At 37.7% G+C, this 23,705-nt stretch overlaps 1 protein-coding gene across 1 annotated transcript in view; it reads left to right on the forward strand.

Annotated features, from left to right (window-relative positions):
• Positions 1–12,902, forward strand: part of LOC109710755 (SWR1 complex subunit 2) — a gene marked incomplete at its 5' end in the record, with an annotated part of 30,126 nt that extends 17,224 nt beyond the window's left edge. Inside the window, 10 exon segments of the mRNA XM_020233500.1 lie at positions 6,982–7,053; positions 7,157–7,200; positions 7,636–7,900; positions 8,334–8,409; positions 8,496–8,615; positions 8,739–8,807; positions 9,608–9,650; positions 10,319–10,384; positions 11,978–12,191; positions 12,459–12,902. Coding sequence (XP_020089089.1) covers positions 6,982–7,053; positions 7,157–7,200; positions 7,636–7,900; positions 8,334–8,409; positions 8,496–8,615; positions 8,739–8,807; positions 9,608–9,650; positions 10,319–10,384; positions 11,978–12,173 — 951 coding nt within the window. The 3' untranslated portion in view covers positions 12,174–12,191; positions 12,459–12,902.

Here is a 23,705-nt window from a genome sequence, read left to right on the forward strand (position 1 = left end):
TTATGTAAGAATACAAGATCCAAAGAGACTTAAGGTGGGACCTAGAACCATTACCTGTGTATATCTAGGTAGTGCAGAAGATAGTGCTGCAGATAGGTTTTTAGATCTATCTACTAACACAGTGATAGAATCTAGAGATGCAGAATTCTTCGAGAATAAGTTTCTCAGAGATCATGGCTTGAATATTTCTAGATCTACAGATATGATTTCGGAATCTCTTGTAGAATCTGAAGCAGGCCCTTCTAACACTAATCCGACACAACTGGCTGTTGAATCATCTCCAATTAGAGTATCTACAAGAGAGAGAGTTCCCAAAAGTTTTGGTGAGAACTTTGTTACTTACCATTTAGAGGATGATTCATTTTCTTATCAAGAAGCAATGAGATCTAGGGAATCCCTACTGTGGACAGAAGCCATAGATGATGAAATGAGCTCTCTGTTGCAGAACCATATTTGGCAGCTAGTCAATTTGCCAAAGGGGGCTAAGGCTATAGGCTGTAAGTGGGTATTGAAAAAGAAACTGAATAGTGATGGATCAATAGCTAGATACAAAGCACGTTTAGTAGCTAAAGGCTATGTAACACACTGGACCTGTGCAAATTGCGAGTTCGAATGCTTGATATGGATTCCGAGCTTTTCTACACTTGGTGGAAGGTCGTAGACTGTATTCCGACCTAAAAGTTCGATTTCTGAAATTTGGTTAAGTCCTGAGAGTTTTTACTCACGGGGATCGGTCCCTGGTGGGAGAGACCGGTTCCTCCCGGAACAGTGTTGCGGCGGGACTTGAGGCAACCGGTCCCTGGCAGGGAAAGACTGGTTCGTGAGAGCGTGTTTTGTGGGAGGGCCCTGAAGGACCGGTCCCAACTGGGAGAGACCGGTCCCTCTAGGCGAAAATTGCCCAGTTCGGGCTGATGCACAGATTGGATTGTTGAGGGACCTAAATGGATTTTGTTACATGAGAGGGCTTTTAGAGCCATTTCCCCTCTCTTTTCCTCACTTCTTACTCTCTCACTCTCTCACACCTCTAGAAAGAGAAGAAGAAGAAGAGAAAGAAGAAGGAGGAGAGGAAGAGCTTGCTTGAGGGAGCTTGGAGCATCAACCCTTTATCTCTTTCTTCACCATTGGAGGCTTGGAGCTTGGACTTGGAGCTTTGTGGAGGATCAAACTCCCATCCTTGAGGGTTTTGAGCTTGGTTTGGAGCATCCTAGAGGTATGTGGCTAGTTTCTCTCCTCTAGATCCTAGTTTTGGAGCTTTTTACTAGATGAAACCCTAGATTTGGATTTTAGGGTTTATTTTGGGGATTTCCGATTTGAGGGCTTTGAGACCTAATTGATGGGTTTAGAACCTTGGTTTAGGTTGGATTGGAAAGGCTCTAACTCCCATTTGGAGATCGAGAGAGCTTCCTTCACACTTGGTTAGTTTTTCTCCACCTTAGCTTGAGATGGTTAATGATCAATCTTATGGTTGTTCGTAAGGTTCGTTTAACTCTTGTTCCTACATCTTTAGGGTGCTAGGAGACTAGTGGACACCTTCGTCGGAGCAAACGAAGGAGCGCAAGAGTTGTGGTGGGTTTGACTTCATGAAATCGGGGCGAAATGGCCTCTATGTATTCTATACTTGTCGTAACGTCAATTTGAATGCAAATCCATGTTAGATAGGATTTATGTGAATTTTAGAACACTTAAAATTCATGTGCTATGTGTAAGATAAATTTCACTCTATATAGTAGAGCATACTGGGTAATTTTCATGCATGTGAGAAGTGTTCGAGATAGCAATGGGAATCATGTCCCTTATGTTAAGTTAACTCATAATTGTGTAATTGTAAACACTACACTATGATTGGACTTAGTGACCAAAAGTGTCATAAAGGGGCACTTGGACTAGCAAACTATGAAACTGCTATAATGAGACATAGTGATAGGCCTTTGATATCTATTACTTTCATGTTTTAGACATGATGACTTAGAGATAGGCCATTAAGATATGTGGCATACTCTATGTTGTTAGACATGAGGACTTGCTACTTGAGGCGGATCTTACGTTACTTGCCATTGTGCTCATTCGCACATGCTTGTGAGGGTCGCTCCCTACAAGCCGGCATTCCGGAGATGGCCATCGCGATACATATTCGCCGTGCGGGATTGGGCGCCGAAGTGGATTGCTGTGGGAAAGGCTCATTCCTAGAGTGGGGATGTTGACTACCACGGGGCCATCAGGCTCGGCATTGGCCAGACAGCCTACGGGTGGGTCTCAGGGCCAGACAGCCTTCGGGCGGGTCTCTTCAGATTTGACTTTGAGCATTCATCATGCCATGTGGACATTGACTAGAATAGTAAACAAGGATATCTTTACTATTTAGCTTATGGACATCATACTAGTGATGATTTGGTACATTCATGCTAGTGTAGCCTTTTTATTACTTAAGCAAAATCATGCTAAGTAGAAATATCTTGTGGTAGCAGGTTTTCATGTTTATTTACTAGTTGTACTTATCGCTTTTGTTATACTTATACACTAATCCCTTTTTGTATCTTTTGGGCCTAGTGGCGCATTTCACTAAAGTCGTAATTACCCACTGGGAACTATTATTCAATAGTTCTCACGACCCCTGTTTCGTGGTTTTATTTCAGAGCCTTTGGCACCAGCGGAGGCACGGGATCGCGGCAAGGGAGTTGCGTAGCTAGATAGCGGAGCTTGCTGTTGCTCCTAGGTGGTTATTCTCTTCTTTTTGGTTTTGTGAGAGAGAGAGTTTTGTTACCATGTATAGAGACCACCCATGTTTTTATGTTTAGCATTTGTATTTGGGATTCTTCTTGNTTTTGGTTTTGTGAGAGAGAGAGTTTTGTTACCATGTATAGAGACCACCCATGTTTTTATGTTTAGCATTTGTATTTGGGATTCTTCTTGTACTATTTCATGCTTTTATTTAGTGGACTTTCGACTTTATGTTCATTTCTTTTATTGTAGCCTCTAAATACACTTTGCTCTGATACAGCTAGATGTTCTCGTTCTTCTTGCCTTATTTATCGTTTTGTTTTAGACGCCTTGTATGTTTTAGACATATGGCGGGTCTGGGCACGCGCCGGGTCGGCTTCCGCTGGGTCCCGGGGCGTGACAGAATAAATAGCAGAGTGGAATAGACTATTTTGATGTCTATTCACCTGTGTGTCATCTATCAACTATGAGATTTCTTCTTGCTTTGGCATCTATTGAACACTTTGTAGTGCATCAAATGGATGTAAAGACAGCTATCCTAAATGGAGAGTTAAATGAAGAAATCTACATGGAATAACCGGAAGGGTTTGTCATGAAAGATCTTGAGGACAAAGTTTGTAAATTGAATAAATCTTTGTACGGTCTTAAACAAGCACCTAAGATGTGGCATCTTAAATTTGACAAAGTGGTAAAGAGTTATGGCTTTCAATCTAGCTATTCAGATAAATGCCTTTATCATCGTTCTATGTCAAATAAAATAGTCATCATTTGCTTATATGTTGATGACATGTTAATTCTTGGCTCCAATCATTCTGTAGTGAGTGACGCGAAAGCTACTTTAGCTAAAGAATTTGACGTGAAAGATCTTGGTGTTGCTAATACCATTCTTGGTATGAAAGTTAGATTCGAAAGGCAAGTCATCTCCCTTAGCCAGACTCATTATATTGAGCAGCTACTTTCTACCTGGGGATACAGTGATTGTAAACCGAGTGAGACACCATGTGATTATAATAAAAGACTGAGTCCTAATGAAAGGACTAGTATGGATCAATTAAAGTACTCGAAACTGATCGGTAGTCTCATGTATGCTATGAGTTGCACTAGACCCAACATCGCCTTTACAGTTGGCATGCTGAGTCGTTTCACTAGTAATCCTAGTAAAGAGCATTGGGATGCCCTTAGTAGGCTGATGAGATACCTTAAAGGTACGAAAGATTATGTTCTATGTTATTCTGGTTATTCTCCAACTGTGGATGGATATTCTGATGCCCCATGGTGCTCAGAAATTGGAAATAGTAAGTCCACAAGTGGATATGTATTCACTTTAGGTAGAGCTGCTATTACTTGGAAATCCAAAAGACAGACTTGTATTGCCTTATCGTCTATGGAATCAGAACTTTTTGCTTTAGCTTCCGTTTGCGAAGAGACAGAATAGATAAAGAATCTGATTTTGGATATTCCTTTGACTCGGCTATAGATTAATTCTTTAAGCCTGTTCTGTGATAATCAAGCAGCTGTCCAAGTTGTCAAGAATGCTTTTTTTAATTCAAAGAGAAGACATGTGAGACTGAGACATGCGTTGTTGAATTATCTGAGAGAACAAGGAGTTATCACCTTGATTGATGTGAGATCAAAGGATAACTTGGCCGATACTCTCATAAAAGGTATGCCTAAAGATCGATTATTCAAAATAGTGGGGGAAATGGGGTTAAAGACTATGTAGACTAGTCTTAATTACCATTTACTTACCTTCTAATTGTATGTTTTGAATTATCGAATCTTCCTTTGGTGGTCAAGCACAATTTATATGTTTCATCGATGTTCATGGTTGCGGACTAATTTGAAAAGGGTAAGTTGTCTCATTCCAAACTTGATGAAGATGACTTTAACCTAGTTCAAAGTTCTACCTGGAAAGCTTGTGTCATTCCAAACTTGATGATACAATCCAACTAGGTTGGACTATTCTTTTCTTAGTTAAATGATCTCATTCCAAATTTGATGCTAGATTATTTGACTTTAAAGAATTAGTAACTGTGACATTCCAAATTGAAACATAGAAATAGCTATCTGCATAAGAAGCCTGTTGGTCTTGGTCTTAATTAAAACTTGATATTATATGACTAGTTTATTGTAAGTGACTTGACTATTGGTCATGTTCTTTGAAACTAGATAATGGTTATTCTCTTACAAATAAACTTAAGTTGATGGCTCTTTGTAAATCATACTATTTAGGCTTTGTTCATAATTTATGAAACTGGCTTGATGCTTATGAACATGATATTATGATGCTTTATGACATTAATATATGTTCTTCTTTGCCTGATGTTATGATGCTAAGTTCTTTTAGTAGAACTAGACACTTTAGTAGATTATTCAAATGATTGAATTCATGATAATATGAAATTTATATTTGATATTCTACAGAGGATGGCAGGGATGGAGGAGAGCTTAATGAGTGGGATCCTGATCAGGATGATCTACTTGATGAATGAATATATATATATCATTTAGAGCGTACGGGAACTTGACAGTTCACCTACTATTGCCCGTTTTGGTGGAGCCCATTTACTTAAGACTTGCTTTTTGCTATCTCTATTTTGTGAATATTATTATGCTTTTTTCTTGTATTTGTAAGGCCTTGGATTATTTTGACTGGCCTACTTATACCTGACTGTTATGCACATGTTGGTTGTGAACTGATTTTGAGAATTATTTTGGGTATGCCGATCTCAGAACAGATTCATGATAAGGATGATTCACTCATTTGGATTGCAATTGATGATTGAGTTTTAATCCGAGTTGATTGTCTTGGACTGAATGTGGATGATTCATATTTGTTTGAACATTACACTGACCACCATATTGGATTGTGCTGTATGGTGAACATAGGAGGAGATTGTTGGATATATTGTTATATAATTCAAATAATATGTTCACATACAAGCCCAATAGGTAAAAGCGTATTAGGGCCCATACCAACTGGAGCCCAATAGCTTACTTATTAATCCTAGGGTTCTCCTAAGCTGGAGGTAATACTGTTGAGCATTCCAAACTTGATGTCTCTTGGTGTAATACTTCAAGCACCCTGAAACACCATCTATTCTCAAAAACCCATGACCTCCAACAAATCCATGGTTCTAGAAAGGGTCTATTGAGGTGCATAGATGAGAAGAGTAAGCACAACAGTCGTTGGATATTTCACTCACTCACGTTTTCTCTGCTTGATCGATGATGTACAATAAGAGCTAGTGAATTTATAAGCAATACAAATGCTGCATCAAAAGGAGGACCAAAGGGAAGCAGATGTGAGAAGGGAGAGGCGTAGGAGGGAAGAAAATGGGATGTGCACGGGAAGAGGGGTCGAGAAAGGAAAGAGTGCAGAGAAAAAAGGTATGGGGTAGGGAGGCAAGGTAGGTTTAAGCGACCAAAGACTACGACTAATAAGACTCCATCTCATGTAGCATAGGCGTCCGGTCAAGTGGTGAAGGAGAAAGCAACAGGGCAATCAAGGTTATTATGTTAAGAACTACCGGCCTGTTTGGGTAGCAAGGATTTTCTCTTGTAGTTGCAATCTAGGAGGTTGCTTTTAGTTTACTGCGAGGTTCTAGCAGTCATGATCTTTCAAGATAATGCTTCCACCTAAAAAATAACTTACTTTATATGGATTTCTGAGAAAATGACTTACGGCCGTACGTACTATACCTTTATTAATATATACTTATAATCCTCATCTATCAATTACTCTAGTTGAGTGAACAAAGAGATGGAACGACTAGAATATTCAGGCATCCAAATAGAGCCTAGTCTAAACAAAGAGTCTGTATTGGAGGTTTTGTTGTGTAGTGTCTGTATATTGGCATTGCAGAATCTTCTGCTTCCAAAGAAAACAAAAAAAAGGAATATGTTTTCATATTTTGAATTGGCATTGTAGGATCTTGAAATCGATAAAGTTATATTATTCGAAGATTTTGTTTTACTTTTAGTTCCATAAGCCTGGTGAAGAGTGGCTTACAAGATAGATACATGACTTAGACATGGAAGTGGAAGAAAGGAACAAATTTTTAAGATCTTGTTCCTGTTAATTAGTAAAAGGGAAGCTTTTCCCATTTTGAAGCATTTAAGAATTTTGACTTTGTTTTGTATCAACCACCAATTCTGCTTTACATCTTCTTCCTGGTGAGTGCATGATTCCTTAATTAGATGTCGATAAAGCTAACATATCATCCTTGGTTCAATTATTGTTTTGTTCATTTTGTTCTTCAGGAAGAACATGATGTTAATTATGAAGAGGAGCCAGAGGCTGTTGATGAATTTGACAGTGATTTCGACGAGGATGTGAGAGCACCATTTATCTCCTTTTTACTTGTTGATTCTTTTTTTTTCCCTTAATTTATAGAAATTAGAAATGGTTTTCACTACATTTTGTCATTATTATCAGGAGCCCGACCCCGATGACGAAGCTGAAAATGAAGCCGAAGAGAGGTGACCCTCATTTCCGCCGAAATCCAACTGTTAGGGTGTTGTTTTTCTTTTATATTTTTAATTAAAATATGGAGAATTTTCTTGAAAATAGTTCCATTTGCACTTTGCCTCCTTGAGATATAAAAACCCTTCATTTACCCACTGCATGTTTAGAGAATTAGCACACAACCCTTTCCCATTGGCCATCACATTTTTCAGTTTTGAATTGTTAGAAAGACTCGAGATATTTTCTTCCATAAAAAGGGTATAATGGGTATAATCTACTATAATCTATGACTTCTGAATTATTCTCACTTAATGGAAATTGTTACTAAACATAATATTTGCCTTTAATTTTTGGAGGGCCAAAGTGTTATAGCGTATTTCCACAAGGGATTATCTGCAATTTAGCCATTTTTTTCTTCATTGAAGTCTAACATTTTGTTTTCCTCTCAGGTTAAAACCAGTTAAGAAAAGGCTAATATTTCCTGGGAAGTCCATGCCGAAGAAGAAAGGCAAGAAGAAGGTTCTTTCAAAAATAGAAAAGGAAAAGGAAACTAAAACTGAAGGAACTTCTGACAAACCTGCCCAATCAGAAAAAGGGAACGTTCCTGATGAGTTGGAGGGTGAGAGAACGGTGAGAAAATCAACTAGAACATCGGTTATTGTGAGGCAAGCTGAAAGAGATGCTATACGTGCTGCTTTGCAAGCTACCATGAAGGTTAGAATATTGGAGAATTTTTGTATATATCCTAGAAAAACCATCAATCGGCATTAGTGACTCCGTCTCACAAAGTAATAGTTTCACAAATAGCTGGCGTAATTTGAGTTCAATGAAATATTATTTCCCAAAATTTACCATGAAGAATTTTATATTTTTGGTAGTACATAGAATATTCAAACCTTAAAACAGATATATGAACATTTCATTATTTTGCCTGTTCCTGTCAGCTCATCATGAAAATATGTGACAAATCCTTCCACTGTTTACTGTAGTGACAAATTTGGGTATTTCGGGTTCTCATATATATGTTGTCAGTTAGAAAAATGTACTGAAGCATGAAGTTCTTAGTTCATAGAAGAGCTATTTATGATGAAAGAATAAGTTTGCGACTTTATTCACTACTCTACTGTGTATTGAACCACATTACCAGCCAATAAAGCGGAAAAAGGAGGGCGAGGAAAAACGTATGACGCAAGAAGAAATGCTTCTAGAAGCAGCTGAAACCGGTATTAATTGTAATCTATATTTTGCTGACATTTGTAGCAGTGGAAATGCAGTTACATTGTACTGATTATATTTTATGTCATTTCAGAAATTATGAATTTGAGAAACTTGGAACGTGTATTGGCAAGGGAAGAAGAAGTGAAGAAAAAGGCAATTATTCATAAAGAGGTCTACAACGGACCTCAGATACGTTTTACCTCCAAAAATGGCAAGAACTATTCCCATTACTTCTATTCTTATCATCCACCATTGCAATTGGTATTTCCATTCTCATTAAATATTACGTGTCTGGATATAAGGAACTAAAATTTTTGAAATAAATCTGCACTAGGGATCTCATTGCTGGAATTTAACAAGGGGGCATCATTTGAATCAGAACTCTGCACGACATCAATTCCCTGTAAGTGTATGAAATTTTCTGGTTGTTCTTTTGGAACTAAAACAAGATTAATATCTTTGTAGCTTTCTTTATTATTGTTATTTTTTCCCATAGATATCGCCCATGACGGATATCGAGATGTGCTTTCTTTAGCATCATCGCTAGGAAAGTGTAAAGGAAAACATTATGTTATATACTTGCTAGCCCTTTTGAAGGAGGTTAAAAGGAATTACAGAAAAAGGTTCTCATTTAATTTTTAAATAGTTCAGAACTGAATCAACCTTAAAAATTTATCAAAAGTTACCAAAAAAACCCATCTAATTCACTATTAAAATAAAGCAAGTGAATGGCATGAGATTGAAGCATTTGCTTGCCCTTTGCCTGATTCTTTAATTTATGTATCGTATTCTTTTTTCTTGGTTTCAATGTTCAACTAGAAATCGAATAATCACAGCCTTATGCTGTTTCAAAATTTTTTAGGCCTTATCAACCTATCTTTTCCATATTAATTAATATCGAGATTTCTCTACATAATAATCATGACTATTTTCAAACGACAATTGCATCTTGAGTGTTCATCCTGCATACACATGTATTAATAACACAGACTACATGCGAACTTAGAAATGTAGTGTTGTACTCCTACTATTTTATGCGATCTATCTAGATCTTTTTAGTAGCCATCCATAATATCGCCAACTTATTTTTCTTTTTTCCTATCTTTCTGGTAATCTCGAGAGGAAAGTGAATTCAGAATAGCAACAACATTCTTGATTATACTTGTCTAATTTAAGTTTCTCTTTGTTTGGGCCGATATGCAGATCCAGAGAAGTCCTTTTGTGTGGTTACTGGGTTACCTGCAAAGTATGTAATCTAAACCCTTGTCACTGGCGTTTCTTTTGTTAAGTTTGTCTTATATGCATGTCATCTTCTTTTTCTTTTCTGTATTATTTGCTACTTTCGTGGTAACTTGGTGAACCAAAAAGTATATTTGTCATGATAGCAGTAAATAAAAGTGCATGAACTTGGTAATCAAATTATTTATCATTTTACTTGCTTGGATCGTTAAGCACGTAATTTTAGAAAAATGTACAGAGGATAGTGTGTCTGTGCTACTTCTGTTTCTAGAATTTCAGTGCCCTAATACTTCAAGGCTAGATTGGTTATGGACTTTCACTAAGGAAAAAAGGAACATTGTAAACGTGATTCATAGTTAGTCTATTATGAAAAATCATTTGATTTTTTAGCAAATAAAATTCGAAGCTTGAATTGGATGCTCAAATCTGTTAGTTTCAGAAATTGCAAATCCGGTAGCTATCTTGTGATACATAAATGAAATTGCTCTCCTATCAACATTTTGTCATTGCAGAACATGGTTTGGTCTCTTCTAAAGCTTTAGTCTTCTTGGTTTCACGAATGGTGTGTTGTAATTGTAAAGGAATCAGAAATAGTATTTGCAAGAGTGGCATGCTGATATGGCAGACTGTCTCCACATTGATTGCAATATCAATTATATTCTTTTCTTACTCCAGGTATCGGGATCCAAAGACCGGATTACCTTATGCAACGATGGAAGCCTTCAAAATAATTCGAGAACGGTAAATATTTTTTCCTTACTGTCTCGAGAGTGTTATAATTGTCTGAGCTTATTCTGGACTGCTGCTACCTGTTACAAGTTCTTAGTAACATCAATTGGTCTTTGGTAATTACTGGAAACCTATGTTCTATTACATGTTAAATATTTTTTCTTGAGACTTTGTTCTTCATCCATGGGGAGGGCACTGTTTGCATGGGGGATAATGGGGTACAGTTTAATTTGGGCAAAAAGCACGTGGGGTTGGATGTTTCTGGTCAATCTGGTTATTCTAGAATTATTCAGGAAGTACAATTCGGGCTGATTGTTTGGAATAGTGTTATTCCTCACTGTATGCCTAGTTATGCCATGTGATCATTGCAACTATCCATTTTCATTCTAGTTCTTCTGACAATGATCACAGTTTTCTCCTGTAATTCAAGAATGAATTTAAAAGGAGTCCCTACATTATGGTATAGCTATTGCAAATGGCTTAACTACTGTACTACACTATACTTCAGAGGTTTTTCACTTCCAACATTGTAAATATTTTTTCTTTTCAAAGACACCACTAAATTATTCTTTTCTATTTTTTTTGTCTCTACACTATAAGCAAGAAATCTACAATTTTAGATCAAATCTAGCTGCTATGTTAAATAACATTGGTTAAAAGTAGCAGAGCATATATTTAGCTCATTTTGACACGAAAAGAAAGAAAGCACATAAAAATAGTCGAAAAAGTAGTTGAAAACAACTCGATAGAAGCCTTCAATGAATCCATATTAGAGACTCATTTGCATTTTTCCTACGATATGACCAGTGTTTCTTAATAAAGTTGTTAGATTTGTCTAAAACAATAGATTTATTAATAGTAATGTAGAGGTTGATGAGGGGAAAAAAAAAATACTGATATATATGAGAAAAGAAGGTAGTATAGGGTAGAATATGAAAATAAATCTAAAATACAGCACAGAGATTGATAAAAAATGATAGTATAATGGTGTTTTTGGGGAAAAAAAAAAAACGATGTAGCAAATAAAAATAACATTAAAGCACCTTATAGCAGGGTGTAATTAAGCCATTAGAAAATTTAGTCTGTGAAATCTGACTTGAATATTAATTTCGTACTCTCAATTGTAACAATTTTGTCCCTGAAGATTGGCCTACTACATATGTCATCCTCAGAAGTTCAACTTAGTCCCAAAAGTTTTCATCCCTGTTTCAATCTCAGAAGTTTGATTTCAGTTTGGTCACTGTAATTTGCTTCCAATTTTGTCCTAAAAAATTTCGATTTTAAACAAAGATCTGACAATGGTGTGGCGTGGAACTTTCAGCGACTGAATTGTTAAAATCGAAACTCTGGGAATTAAACTGAAATCAAAGTCTCAAGTTCTGTATTTTTTTTTTTTAATTAAACCCTTTGTTTTCTATGCAGTTACTTGATTGCAGAGGGTTGAAAATCAGATAAATCTTATAATTTGATGTTCATTATCTGGTGTACCATAATTTTTTCCAGGATTCTCTTTTTGAGTTGGTCTAGAACCATTCTAACATAACAGGCAGTGAAGAAAGGATTATCTTTTTCTTCTTCATCTCCGTAATTCCAGTGCTTTTACAGTTTCTTAAAAGAGGAATCCGAGAAAAAGAAGCCAAAGAAAATGGATATGGGGGATCTTTTTGATTCCATATCTGGAGAAGGGTTTTCAAATAAGCGACAAAGATCGATGGCTGGAACAACAAATGGACGGTCAGATCGGAGAGTAGCAGCACGTTTTCGAAGAATACCAGCACTTAACATTCAAGATGAGAATTAACTAGATGAAGCTCTAATGGTATATCTCCAATATAATCATTATAGCTTAATATGCTTTCATTGTTACAATTTACATCAGGCTCTGGATTCCCTGGTTAAGTCACATTGCATTTAAATTCAGCTCGACTTGTGGACTTCATTGCATGTGAAGTTGTTGTTTGCGGACATGATTGGATTACTTTAGTTCGATAAACATTGACTATAAAAAGTTTCTATAGCCTTTTTTTTTGTCTTTTTCTAATGCCATAAAATTTCACTTCTTCTCTAACAGTAATATACTCGTCAGGAAAGCTGGTTCAATGCAAGGCATAAAAACCGAGACAAAGTCGGCTGGAAATAACTTCTTATGGGTATAAATATGAAGGATTAGTATAATTAATTCCGAGCCAGTTAGATGCTACGTCACGCCATCCCAAATTGCAGCATTATGCCCGAAACGCAATGCTTGTGATATATCTGTCTGATATAAGTTTGGTGAGAAAGTTTTCTTTTCGATTCCTTTTACTCTTGTTAATGTTCGAGCTTTGGCCATGAGCTTTAATGTTGTGTATATATATATATATATATAATCAATTTTCTTTCTCTTTCTAGGAATATAAAACTGTCTTTTCCCTTGCTCAGTGATAGGTTTTGATTGTGTAATATTCATGTAATAGTTTCCGCGTCGTGTTTTCAGTGAATTCTCCTTGAGACAATTTATGTCATCACTACGCATTTATCAATGTTTTAACATCCGTTTCATTAAGACTCTAATACGAGAACAACTCTGTAATCTTACTGATTCTCTAACTTTGCTGTGTCTTAATAATTGTTCAGTTTAACTGACTCTTAAATGACATATCCGCACAGAAATTTTGTTTTAAAAATTATTAAATTCAATCAAAATTAGAGGCTAATCTCACAGGTGTTTCTGCAAATCTATTTTTATGCTATAGTACCTTGCTACGCTGCTATGTGAGAAATGTATTTTAAAAATGGTTAAATCCAATAAGAAACGGGTTAGTTGAATCGTTGGTTTTCCATCTTTTCCCAGTTCTTCAGTTTAGTCCCTAGTGTGGTGCTTTTTGCAATTAAATCGTGGCTGAGTTACACTCAAGGCATGCGATATTTTGGTCCTCAACTTTAATTTATTGTAATATTTAGTCTAAACTTTCTGTACTATTGCAATCAAGTCTTATAACTCTATTTAGTTAATCGAATATTGACGCATCGCTGACATAAAAATAATGTAATATTTTATAACGATGTAAAAGTGAAGTAATATTTTAATTATTATTGCTGATTTCCTCCACTGTTCATAAAGAGAGGAGCTAAAATAAAGAAAAAGAAAAACTAATTTCTTCTCCCCATTCTCCACTATATCTTTTGTTTATTCTATGGGCTCAGTATTGAAAGAATCTTCATCTACCTGCAATGATCCTTCTCATAGAAGGAGAAATTCTTTATATCTTGGGATGGTATTCTCAGTTAATTCCGCACGAATAACGAGAATGCACTTTAGGGCGGTGCTACGCATATTTATGGGTCGATCAAAATTTTGAATTTCTTCTTTTATAATTTTTAAATTTTAGCGTTCATTTGTAAGCATGATTTTATCTTTTATCAATAAATTAGTTAGATTTTAAATCCAATTAAATTTAATCAGTCCAAATTATCTAACAATAAGGAACACAAAAGGTGCAACTGGGCGGAGGAGCAAGGGGGTTTTGCTCACAGGTTATTGAGAGTGGAGAGTGAACAGAGAGTTTCTTGTACTATACTATATACGCTGGACCCCTATTGAGTTATCAGAGGACGGGATTTTTTTTTTATTTTAAGACTTTAAAAATTTATAATTGGTCAAATAATCTTGTAAAAAAATTATTTGTTGAAATAAATCTATTTTATCTAACTCACTGTCGGAGTATAAAAATAATTAAAAGATGGTCAATCATTGGTCAATCATTTACCACCGTTTAATAGAATTTAGAATACGGTAAATAATTCGCCGTCTTTTTCTTATCTGTTAGGGGTGGTAAATTATTCACCATCTTTTTCTTAAAGTATGGTGAATGATTTATCGTTTGTTTTCATGCCCGATATATAATCTTAACCACCATATAAAGATTTCAACAAATCACATATAATTTTAACAACTTAAAATATCCTAACAACCTATCCATATAATTTTAACTATAAATAAAAATTTAACGGTGAATCATCCACAGCTTTTTGAAGCCTGTTTTTCAGGTTAGTTGGCCAAATTAAATTTTGAAAGGATTATTTGGTAAATTAGAAATTTTATAGGATTACTTTGAAAAAAAAGTACTCCCAGGTGTGGGGCATTGATGGATTAGCTTTCTTTTGCTTTTGTTTATTTTATTGTACTTTTTTAAGGAATTAATGCACTAAATAAAAGGGTTTTTTTTTTTTTTTTTTTTTTTTTTTTTTTTTTTTGCAGAANTCTATGTTTGTGGCTGTGGCCTCTATTTCTATTTCGTAAAAGCAAAAATTAACTATTTGATTTTAAAAAAAATATTTATAAAAATTTTACTGTAGCAGAATTAGAACCAAAGTGAGCTCTTTTCATAGAAGCAGAATTTTGAGCTATCAAAAAGAATGATAATTTAGTGCTTCAAGAATTTGCCTGTTTCGAGCTACAGAAGTAATCAAACCATCCCACCAGCACGCACCAGCAAGCATGCAGCTAAAATGATCAGTCCCTTCGTAATTTCCTTTCTCCATCAACTTTGAGCTCCTGCACATGAGCCCCATCAACGGATGTCATTAATTAGTGTGAACCTGCTACTGCTACTGCTACTGCTACTGCTACTGCTACATACACGTTGGAATAAAAATTGCCTGGGGATGAAACTCCAAATTTATCTATTTGGGACCGCGCGTGGAATCTATCGTCACATGAGTGTGGGATCCCACGTACGTACGTCTTGAAGTGCTTTACTTAATTAGGATGAACGTTGACGTTGGCCTTTTTAATTTAGGACCCGTTATATTGAAATGAAATTTTTAAAATAAAATTTTAGTTTTTGAACGTAATATCAAATTATTTTTCAAACTTTTAATTTTCAAGCTAACATAATATTTTAGTTAAACCCACCAAAGGTTTAGACAATACTCGGTGGATTTCTAATTAATATTCAAAATAAAATAAATTTATCCAAAATAAAATAATAATCTCAAAAAAGTAAAAAAAAATTTAAGAGCTTGAAAACCAATTTGACATTAAGTTTAGTAATCTGAAGTTTATCTGAATACTTTTTTAATTTTTTAAATTTCTTTTCTTATATATTTTTTTAATGTGTGTTAGATTTTGCCTTGGAGCGTGGGATTCGATGCCCATGCGGCGACGGATCCCATAATCTCAAATGGATAATTTAGGATTTCATCCCCCACAATTTTTGTCCATCCACATAGTAAGCATGATCGGTCCCCCCGACCATCCTTCTTTAAGAAGATTGTCAATTGTGCGGATTCTCTTCCTACGGACCAATCAAATTAAAACCTTTGTTTTTACATACATTTTAAGTCTCTAGGTCCTCATTGATGAGGTGTCACCTACTCGCGTACTCCCCTATCGCTAAGTAGTATATACGCTGACTAGATTGTGAACCTTATTGAAGCATCAAATCAAACCACATTGAGCCGGTTCAACCAACTTACTAAATCAAAATCAATTCGGAATCAAGAGGACAACCCAAACCACACCAAACGATCCAACCGCACCGAACACAACTTGATAGTTTTAGAATTTGTAAATTTGTTTCCTATTCTTGAGAGTGTATGGTTGTAACCTCCTCCACAATATAGGAGTAACCTCCTCCACAATAAGAGTGAGAAGTACTCCTTTAGTTGTATAAGTTTCTCAATAGGACATTAATGAAGTGTGTGGTCTACTAATTTCTTTATGGTATCAGAGCCACGCTAAGGAACCAAAGATCTTAAAAAAAAAAATGGCATCCTTATCTAACCCGAAATTTCCCTTTCCCTCCACCATTAATGTGGCAAATTTCGTCACATTGAAGCTCAATGACAACAACTATCTGCTCTGGGAAACACAAGTATTGTCACTGATCGAGAGTCAGGACTAACTTGGTTTCCTCATGGTGGAGACTATCACACCACCTAAGATGTCGACTTCAGAAAGTGGAGCCACCGTCAATAACCCAGACTACACATCTTGGGTACGAACCGATCGCCTTGTGAAATCATGGATCGTGGGCACTCTCTCCGAAGAGGTTCTCGGCCATGCCGTCGGTCTTCAAACTGCAGCTGAAGTGTGGACAGCATTAACCAATCACTTCAAGCAAAGCTCGATCGCCCGTGAATTCGACCTACTCGCACAGCTGCAACACATCAGGAAAGGAAATAATCCTTTACCTACTTATCTTCGTAATCTTAACTCAATTTGTGATCAACTGCATGCTATTGGCAAACCTGTTTCGGATTCTACCAAAGTTTTCAGGTTACTAGAAGGGCTCGATGAAAGCTATGAGCCATTCAAGACAACTATGTTCCGACCTCCTATTCCGCTATATACAGAGGTGGTTCCCCAACTCCAAAGCTATGAATTACGAATCAAGCGACACTCAAGCCCAACTCCTGATGTGTCTATGGCTTTTGTGTCCCAATGGGGACGCGGAAGCAATCGGTACAGAGGTCGAGGTAGAGGCCATAACTTCAACTCTCAAGGCCGGGGTTTTCCTCAGACGACCCAAGGTGGCAGATCAGAGGGCTATCAATCTACTCCGCCGCCTGGGGCTGATCGTGCAGTCTTGACTTCCTCTACCGGCAACAATCCTCTCACTTGTCAAATTTGTAAAAAGCGAGGCCATGATGCTCTGCGATGCTGGTTTCGATTCGATAACAGCTATCAAAGTGACGACATTCCCCGTGGTCTAGCTGCTCTCCATATCACTGATGTACATGATGATGAATGGCATTCCAACACTGGTGCTAATGCTCATATCACAGATAAGCCAGGTAACCTTACTAACTTGGTTCCTTATTCTGGATCTGATAGTGTGATGGTAGGAGATGGAACTTCCCTACCGATTACTCATGTGGGTACGGGCTCTTTTGGTAATGGTATTCATCGCTTTTCGCTTTCTAATGTCCTGGTTGTCCCGCAAATGAAGAAAAATCTTCTCTCTGTTTCCAAATTGACAACAGATCATCCCTGTTATTTTAAATTTGATGCATCTGGTTTTTCTATTAAGGATTCCAAGACACACCAAGTACTAATGACGGGAAATAATCATCAAGGGTTGTACACCAATAAAGATCCGCAGCTTGCAGCTTTCTTCTCTCAGCGAAATAAGGCGACCGATGAACTCACTTGGCATCGTCGATTGGGCCATCCGAATAGCCAAATCTTGCAGCATTTGCGGAGTAATAATTTAATTTCAGTAACTAAGTCTTCTGGCACTTTGTGTACAAGCTGTCAGATCAGCAAAAGTTCAAAATTACCATTCTATATATCTAATTCTCGATGTTCTTTTCCTTTGAATAAATTACATTGTGATATTTGGGGACCAGCGCCGGTATCTTCAATGCAACAGTTTCGATATTATGTAGTATTTATTGATGATTTTTCTCGTTACTGTTGGTTATATCCATTGAAGCGCAAATCAGATTTTTTGGATATTTTTCTCACCTTTCAAAAATTGGTTGAAAATCAATTTGAAAGAAAAATTAAAAATTTTCAATCGGATGGCGGGGGTGAATTTATTAGTAATGTCTTTCTTTCTCATCTTCGTAATGTTAAGGATTTTCTAGGTTGGCGGATTTCGTAAAGTCGAATGGAGTCTTGAAGAGTCAAACACGGAGTTTTGAAACTAAGATTCAATTTGAAGATCAAAGACTCATTCGGAAAGCTCGGCACCTCAGGTATGAAGAATAGATCATTTATGGTGATTTTAATTGATTAAAATAAGTTTAGAAGACTTAGATTGCATTAAAAAGTTAAATCTGAACATTTTAGTATTCTGGGACCGGTCCCTGAAATGGAGAGACTGGTTCCCCTAAGGTCCTCACTGCGTGAATGTTGAGGCAACCGGTCCCCTGAGATGAGAGACCGGTCCCCGAGGGTCCTCTATGCGTGGAAAGTTGAGGCAACCGGTCTCTGAAAAGTGAGACCGGTTCCAGAGCGATGGATTTTCTGTCACGCAGTGAGGGACCGGTCTCTGGATGAGAGACCGGTTCCCGAAGCCGGTTTTTTTCAGGTACGCAACGAGGAACCGGTTTCCCACTCGAGGGACCGGTCTCCCAAAGACCGGTCTCCTCAAGAGGACTGGTCCCTGAGAACGTCATCAGTTTTTAAACTTGGCTTTTTGCAATCCTAGTCGGCTTCTAAGTCTTTTAAACCTATAAATATGATATGAGGGTACCTATATGAAATATGCTTCAAAAGATAATCATTTAGAAACTCAAAAACTTGATTTGGAGCTTTTGATCTATGTTTTAAATATCAAGTTCTTAGATCATCAATTTGATTCTTTGATTACAATTCAATTGTTCCTTGAGGATCAAATTGATGACGTTCTAAGAAGGGTTTTTCCTCATGTCATACATGCTTTCCAAGTAATCAAATCACCACAAATCATTTTCTCTACAAGCTCCGGACGGAGGATTTGCGCATGGATCGCGTGTGATGCCGAGGATTCGGTGGACGCATCGAGGAGTCGAGGCGTTGATGCAGCAAGGACTTGCGGCGTGATCGGTTGGAGGATTCTAAGCGATCGAGGACCGGCGAAGACAATCTACGACGAGGATTCGGTAAATTGAGTCGTGTATTTTTTTTTAAATTACTTGTACTCAAGTTTTCTTAGTGGATTTCATCGTGTGATCGGTCCCGTGGGTTTTTCTCTCCGAATTGGAGTTTTCCCACGTTAAAACTCGGTGTGTTGTTTTTATTTTCCGCATTCTCTTTTAATTTACATCGGGTTTATTTGTTTTTGCCATTTTACACCTATTCATCCCCCTCTAGTAGTTCCCAGTGGGTTCGGCCGCCGACTCCGCCGATCTCCCCACTAGGTTTAAGCAGGCACAGATAAATATGCAGATAGATAGATATTCTGCTGAATTAAAAGCATCAATAATAAACAGGCAGGTATATAGAATGAACATCTAACTATGCCTCAATCTGAAATGATGCATGCATCTGTCATAAGGCAAGGCTAAGTAACCAACTACTATGCACAACAATAATAGGACTCATCCGGTTACCCAATCTCTCGGCGAACTCAAGGCTCGCTCACAGTCTCACGTGTGTAAGTCTCATAGGGGAGGAGGCTAACTGCTCGGTTACCCCCGAGACCGCCTGCGGACAGCTACAATGGTCCAAGGGCATCTACAATGGCCTCCCTCGAGAGACGACCTCCGGAGTGCACTACCTGTGTGGAGCTACCACAACAGGCACAGACAGGCTATGTGAGCTCGATCCAATCTCATGAACTGGGAACACCCTACCAACTAAGGTTGGTCTCAACATAGAATCAAAGTATTCTAATTCTCAATCTCATAGTGTTCGACTACACTAAGGTGTTCATGTTTCATATCGACTAGATGCCACTCGTTCTGTGTTCATTGTCAACTAGATGCCACTCGTTCTCAATACACTAGTTTGCAATATACTAGGTCCTTATTCACATAAACATGTTCATCACATATAGGGTTACTATCTCATGTTCAACTCATGCATACTAGGTTCTCATTCACTATATCCGCGAAACCAAATTAACACTAGCATGCAATAATATGTAACAATTACATTTAACACCCTATAATGCTATATTACAATATGTAATTTGATCGATGATAGAACTTAGACATAGAGAGCAGTTCAACTGCTTTGGGATGGCACTCCCCCACCTTTTGGTAGCGTCGTAAAGCTAGAAAACTCGACGTCGCGGTCCTCGTACGTCGCTTCAACTCATCGGGGCAAAACGAACCCTCAAGTACTTGTTTTGGCGATAACTCCGCACTCGCTCGTCGGATCGACGAGTCATCTTCACCAACGCGTTCATAGACCTAGCAATTAGGTTTACGACCCATCAAAATAGATCAAAACCCTAGATTTGCTAAAACCCCAAATCGGAGCCTTAGGTCTCAACAATGGAGAAATCCATGATTAAAGCCCTAAATTTGAGCTAGAATCATCTACTCAACTCCCTTAGGTTCCATTCGAACTATTTCTACACCATAAAACCCAAGTTCAAGGGATTCACCATTGTAGGGTTGAGACTTACCTTCAAAAGCTTGCTCCAACAAGAGGAAGAAGATGAGGAAGATGATCTTCTTCTTTGTCTTCTTCTTCTTCTTTGTCTTCTTCTTCTTCTACTTCTTCTCCTTCCTCTCCTCCTCTTTCTTCTTCTCCTCCTCTTGCTTCTAGAGAGAAAGAGAGCAATGTAAGTGTGGGACTGGGAGAGAAATGAGAGAACGTGAGGGAGAGAGTGGTCCCCAAGCCCTCATAACGGCAGTTTCGCAAATAACCCCCTCAACTTTTCATTTTCTGAAACAACCCACACTGGGCTGATTTCGGGTATGGGGACCGGTCCCCTGGAGGGGAGGACCAGTCCCCCGAGAGCTGTCCAAAATTACGCGTACGGGAACCGGTCCCCACCCTGAGGGACCGGTCCCCGAGAGCTTTCTCCGAAAACAAGGCTACGGGAACCGGTCCCCTCCCAGAGGGACCGGTCCCCGAGAGCATGAAATCTGCTCCTTGAGCAGATTTCACTCCAAGCTCTCGTGGGTCCGTCCTCAATGCACTTTTGGTGTTTTTGATGTTCTCGGACTTTCCGAAGCACACCAACTCGACAATTAGTCGATTTTAAACAAAGTCTAATTCTCGAATTTCGAGAATTCACTTTCCTTACACTTAAGCTTTGCTACCAATTGTTGGAAATCTAATACTCGCCTTGAAACCAGATCTTGAGAATCTGTAACCCGCTCTGATACCGGCCGTTGTTGATTCGGTATCAGATATTGGGATTCTGCAACGGAAGTGTCGAATCGGGTTTTTACCACAAACTCGTCTCCTCAGCAAAAGATGATATAATCATAAAAGAGAGAAAACCAGACAAAAAATATGTGGGTAAAATAAGGTTCATTACATAAGAGAAGATTATACCCGACTCCTTTTCTTCATAGAGTAGCTACAACCCGAGCCCTCTTTCTGAATCTCTCCTACCCTTCTCTCGTCTTTTGTAAATCTAAAAGACAACTCTCTTTCTCTCTCACATGCACCCGTGCACTAGGTGCGCACAACCAAGCCTAGACTTCTCCACCGCATGATCACCACCATAAAAGGCTCTCTCTCACCCATACACCACCTAAGCTCGCTTTCTGCGCTATACTATCTTCCAAAAGCAACCCACATGGTATTTATATAATCCTTATAATAGAACGTACCTCAATCCTAGTATAATTAGGATTCCTACTCCAAATAATATTTAAATCTAGGCTAAATTACAGAAAACCCCCTATCAATACCCCATTTTTTACTTTGCCTCCCTATTATTTAAAACCTACACTTTGCCCCCTTGTAAAATAAAAAATGTTCACTTCACCCCCTACCGTTAGTGCTCCATTAGGGTTCCATTTATAAAATATTATTATATATTTTTTTATACTAAAAATACCTTCAGCTTTCTTTTCTCAACATTGCTGCCTCGCCCTCTTCCGCCTCGTCACCTCGCCCTCCTCCGCTACTTCGCCCTCGCCCACATCTTCGTTCACGCCCACAAACACCCCCTCACCTTTCTCCGCTGCCTTGCCTTCGCCCTCGCCTTTGCCCACCCCTCCATCCACGCCCATCTCAATTTCCTCCCTACTATCGTCAAAATGGAGGCGATGAGGATGCAGGAGTAGAAAGGAAGCAGGTGGAAAAGAAAATAGAAACAAATTACAGCCGATCGAGGCACAAAAAATGGAAGAGAAGATGTGACGGATGAGCAATATTGGGGAGGAGACGAAAATAGTGAAAGACAAATTGGTCATTTTGTCATCATAGTTCACACCGTACCCCCCTGTGTTTTTCATTTTATAAGGGGACAAAGTATAGATTTTTAATGATAGGGGGGAAAAGTGAAAAAACGGGTATTGACAAGCGGGCAAAATGTAATTTAGCCTTAAATCTATATTTAATTTATCTCCAATATATTTAAATATGTATCCTAATCTAGTTAGATTTATACTCTAATTAATATTTAAATCCTAATTTATCTCCAATAGATTTAAATTTAATTTTTATCAAACTAAAAAATCAACTACAAATCTAATCAAATCCTAACGCCGGCTATTTATAAAGAATCCACAAAACTCTCTTACATTTTAATATTCAACAATGTAATACTAACAAAAAAAAATATAGATCTTTCAGTGAATAATGTGTAACTAGTATAGTAATTCGTACAATGCGACAGATAGATAATTAGAAAATGAAAATAGAAAACGGCGATAAAAGAAGAGAAAACATCGATGTAAGAAGTGACGAAAATAGGTGGGATTCATCTTACCGATGAAGGAAGGTAACAGCCGAAGGAAGTGAAAGAGAAACATTTCGGCCGAATGCAGAGAAGTGATGCAATTCGGTTCAAGCAAAAAAAGAGAAAAACCTAGTTTGATTCAAGCAAAGAAAGACAAGAATATATAGAGGACTTGAGCCGATTTGGGGGAGCTCGTACTCAATAATGATTGGTTCGGTTCAAGCAAAAAAAGAGAAAAATTCTGTTCAGTTCAAGCAAAGAAAGAGAAAAATATTTGAAGGACTTGTGCCAGTTCGGAGTGGAACCCACACCCAACAATGAAGGGAATGTTGCCATGTGGCAAATTTCGAGAGAATAATATATAGGTATAGATAGATAGATATATAGAAGTAAGATTTACCTCTTAGCAAGGGAATGTTTGATTTTTCGGAAAAAAATATGAAAAAAATATTTTTAAGAAAAAAATTTTATGAAAAAAATTCTTTTTTAATTTTTCACATATTTGGTTTGAAGGACAATAAGTATTTTTGAAAATAATTTTTTTATATTTCATAGTAAACTAGTTTTTACATTTGTTAATTTTTTTGGGAAATAGAAAATACTAATTTTTTATAAAAATTTTATTTTTTTTAAGACTCAAATGGTGAAAGGCCAATTTGCATAAAAAAATCCACTAATTTTGGGCTTTTGCAAAAGTGGGACACCTTTTTCGTTTTTACAGATTCGGTCTGATTTTTTAGCAAACTGACCAAAATACCCTTATACCTTTTTCTCTCTCCTCTTTTTTTATCTCGTTCTTTTTTTCTTTCTCTTCCCAGAGAGTGGCAGAGACAGAGGCGGAGGTGGAGGCGGCCTACTTCGATTTTGTTCGGCATACCCTTACCATCGCCCGCACACCCCCCACCTTCCTCGCCTCCGACCCCGCCGAGGCCACGCCGCGACTCTTTTTTTTTCCTCTCCAACTCTCCTCCACTGTCTCCGACGACGACGTCTCTCTCGCCCTTCCCCGCTCTTCTCGTCCCCTCCTTCTCCCTCCTCCTCTGCCGCCT

Source organism: Ananas comosus, linkage group 5 (assembly GCF_001540865.1).
Source record: "Ananas comosus cultivar F153 linkage group 5, ASM154086v1, whole genome shotgun sequence".
In the NCBI taxonomy this organism is placed as follows: Eukaryota; Viridiplantae; Streptophyta; class Magnoliopsida; order Poales; family Bromeliaceae; genus Ananas; species Ananas comosus.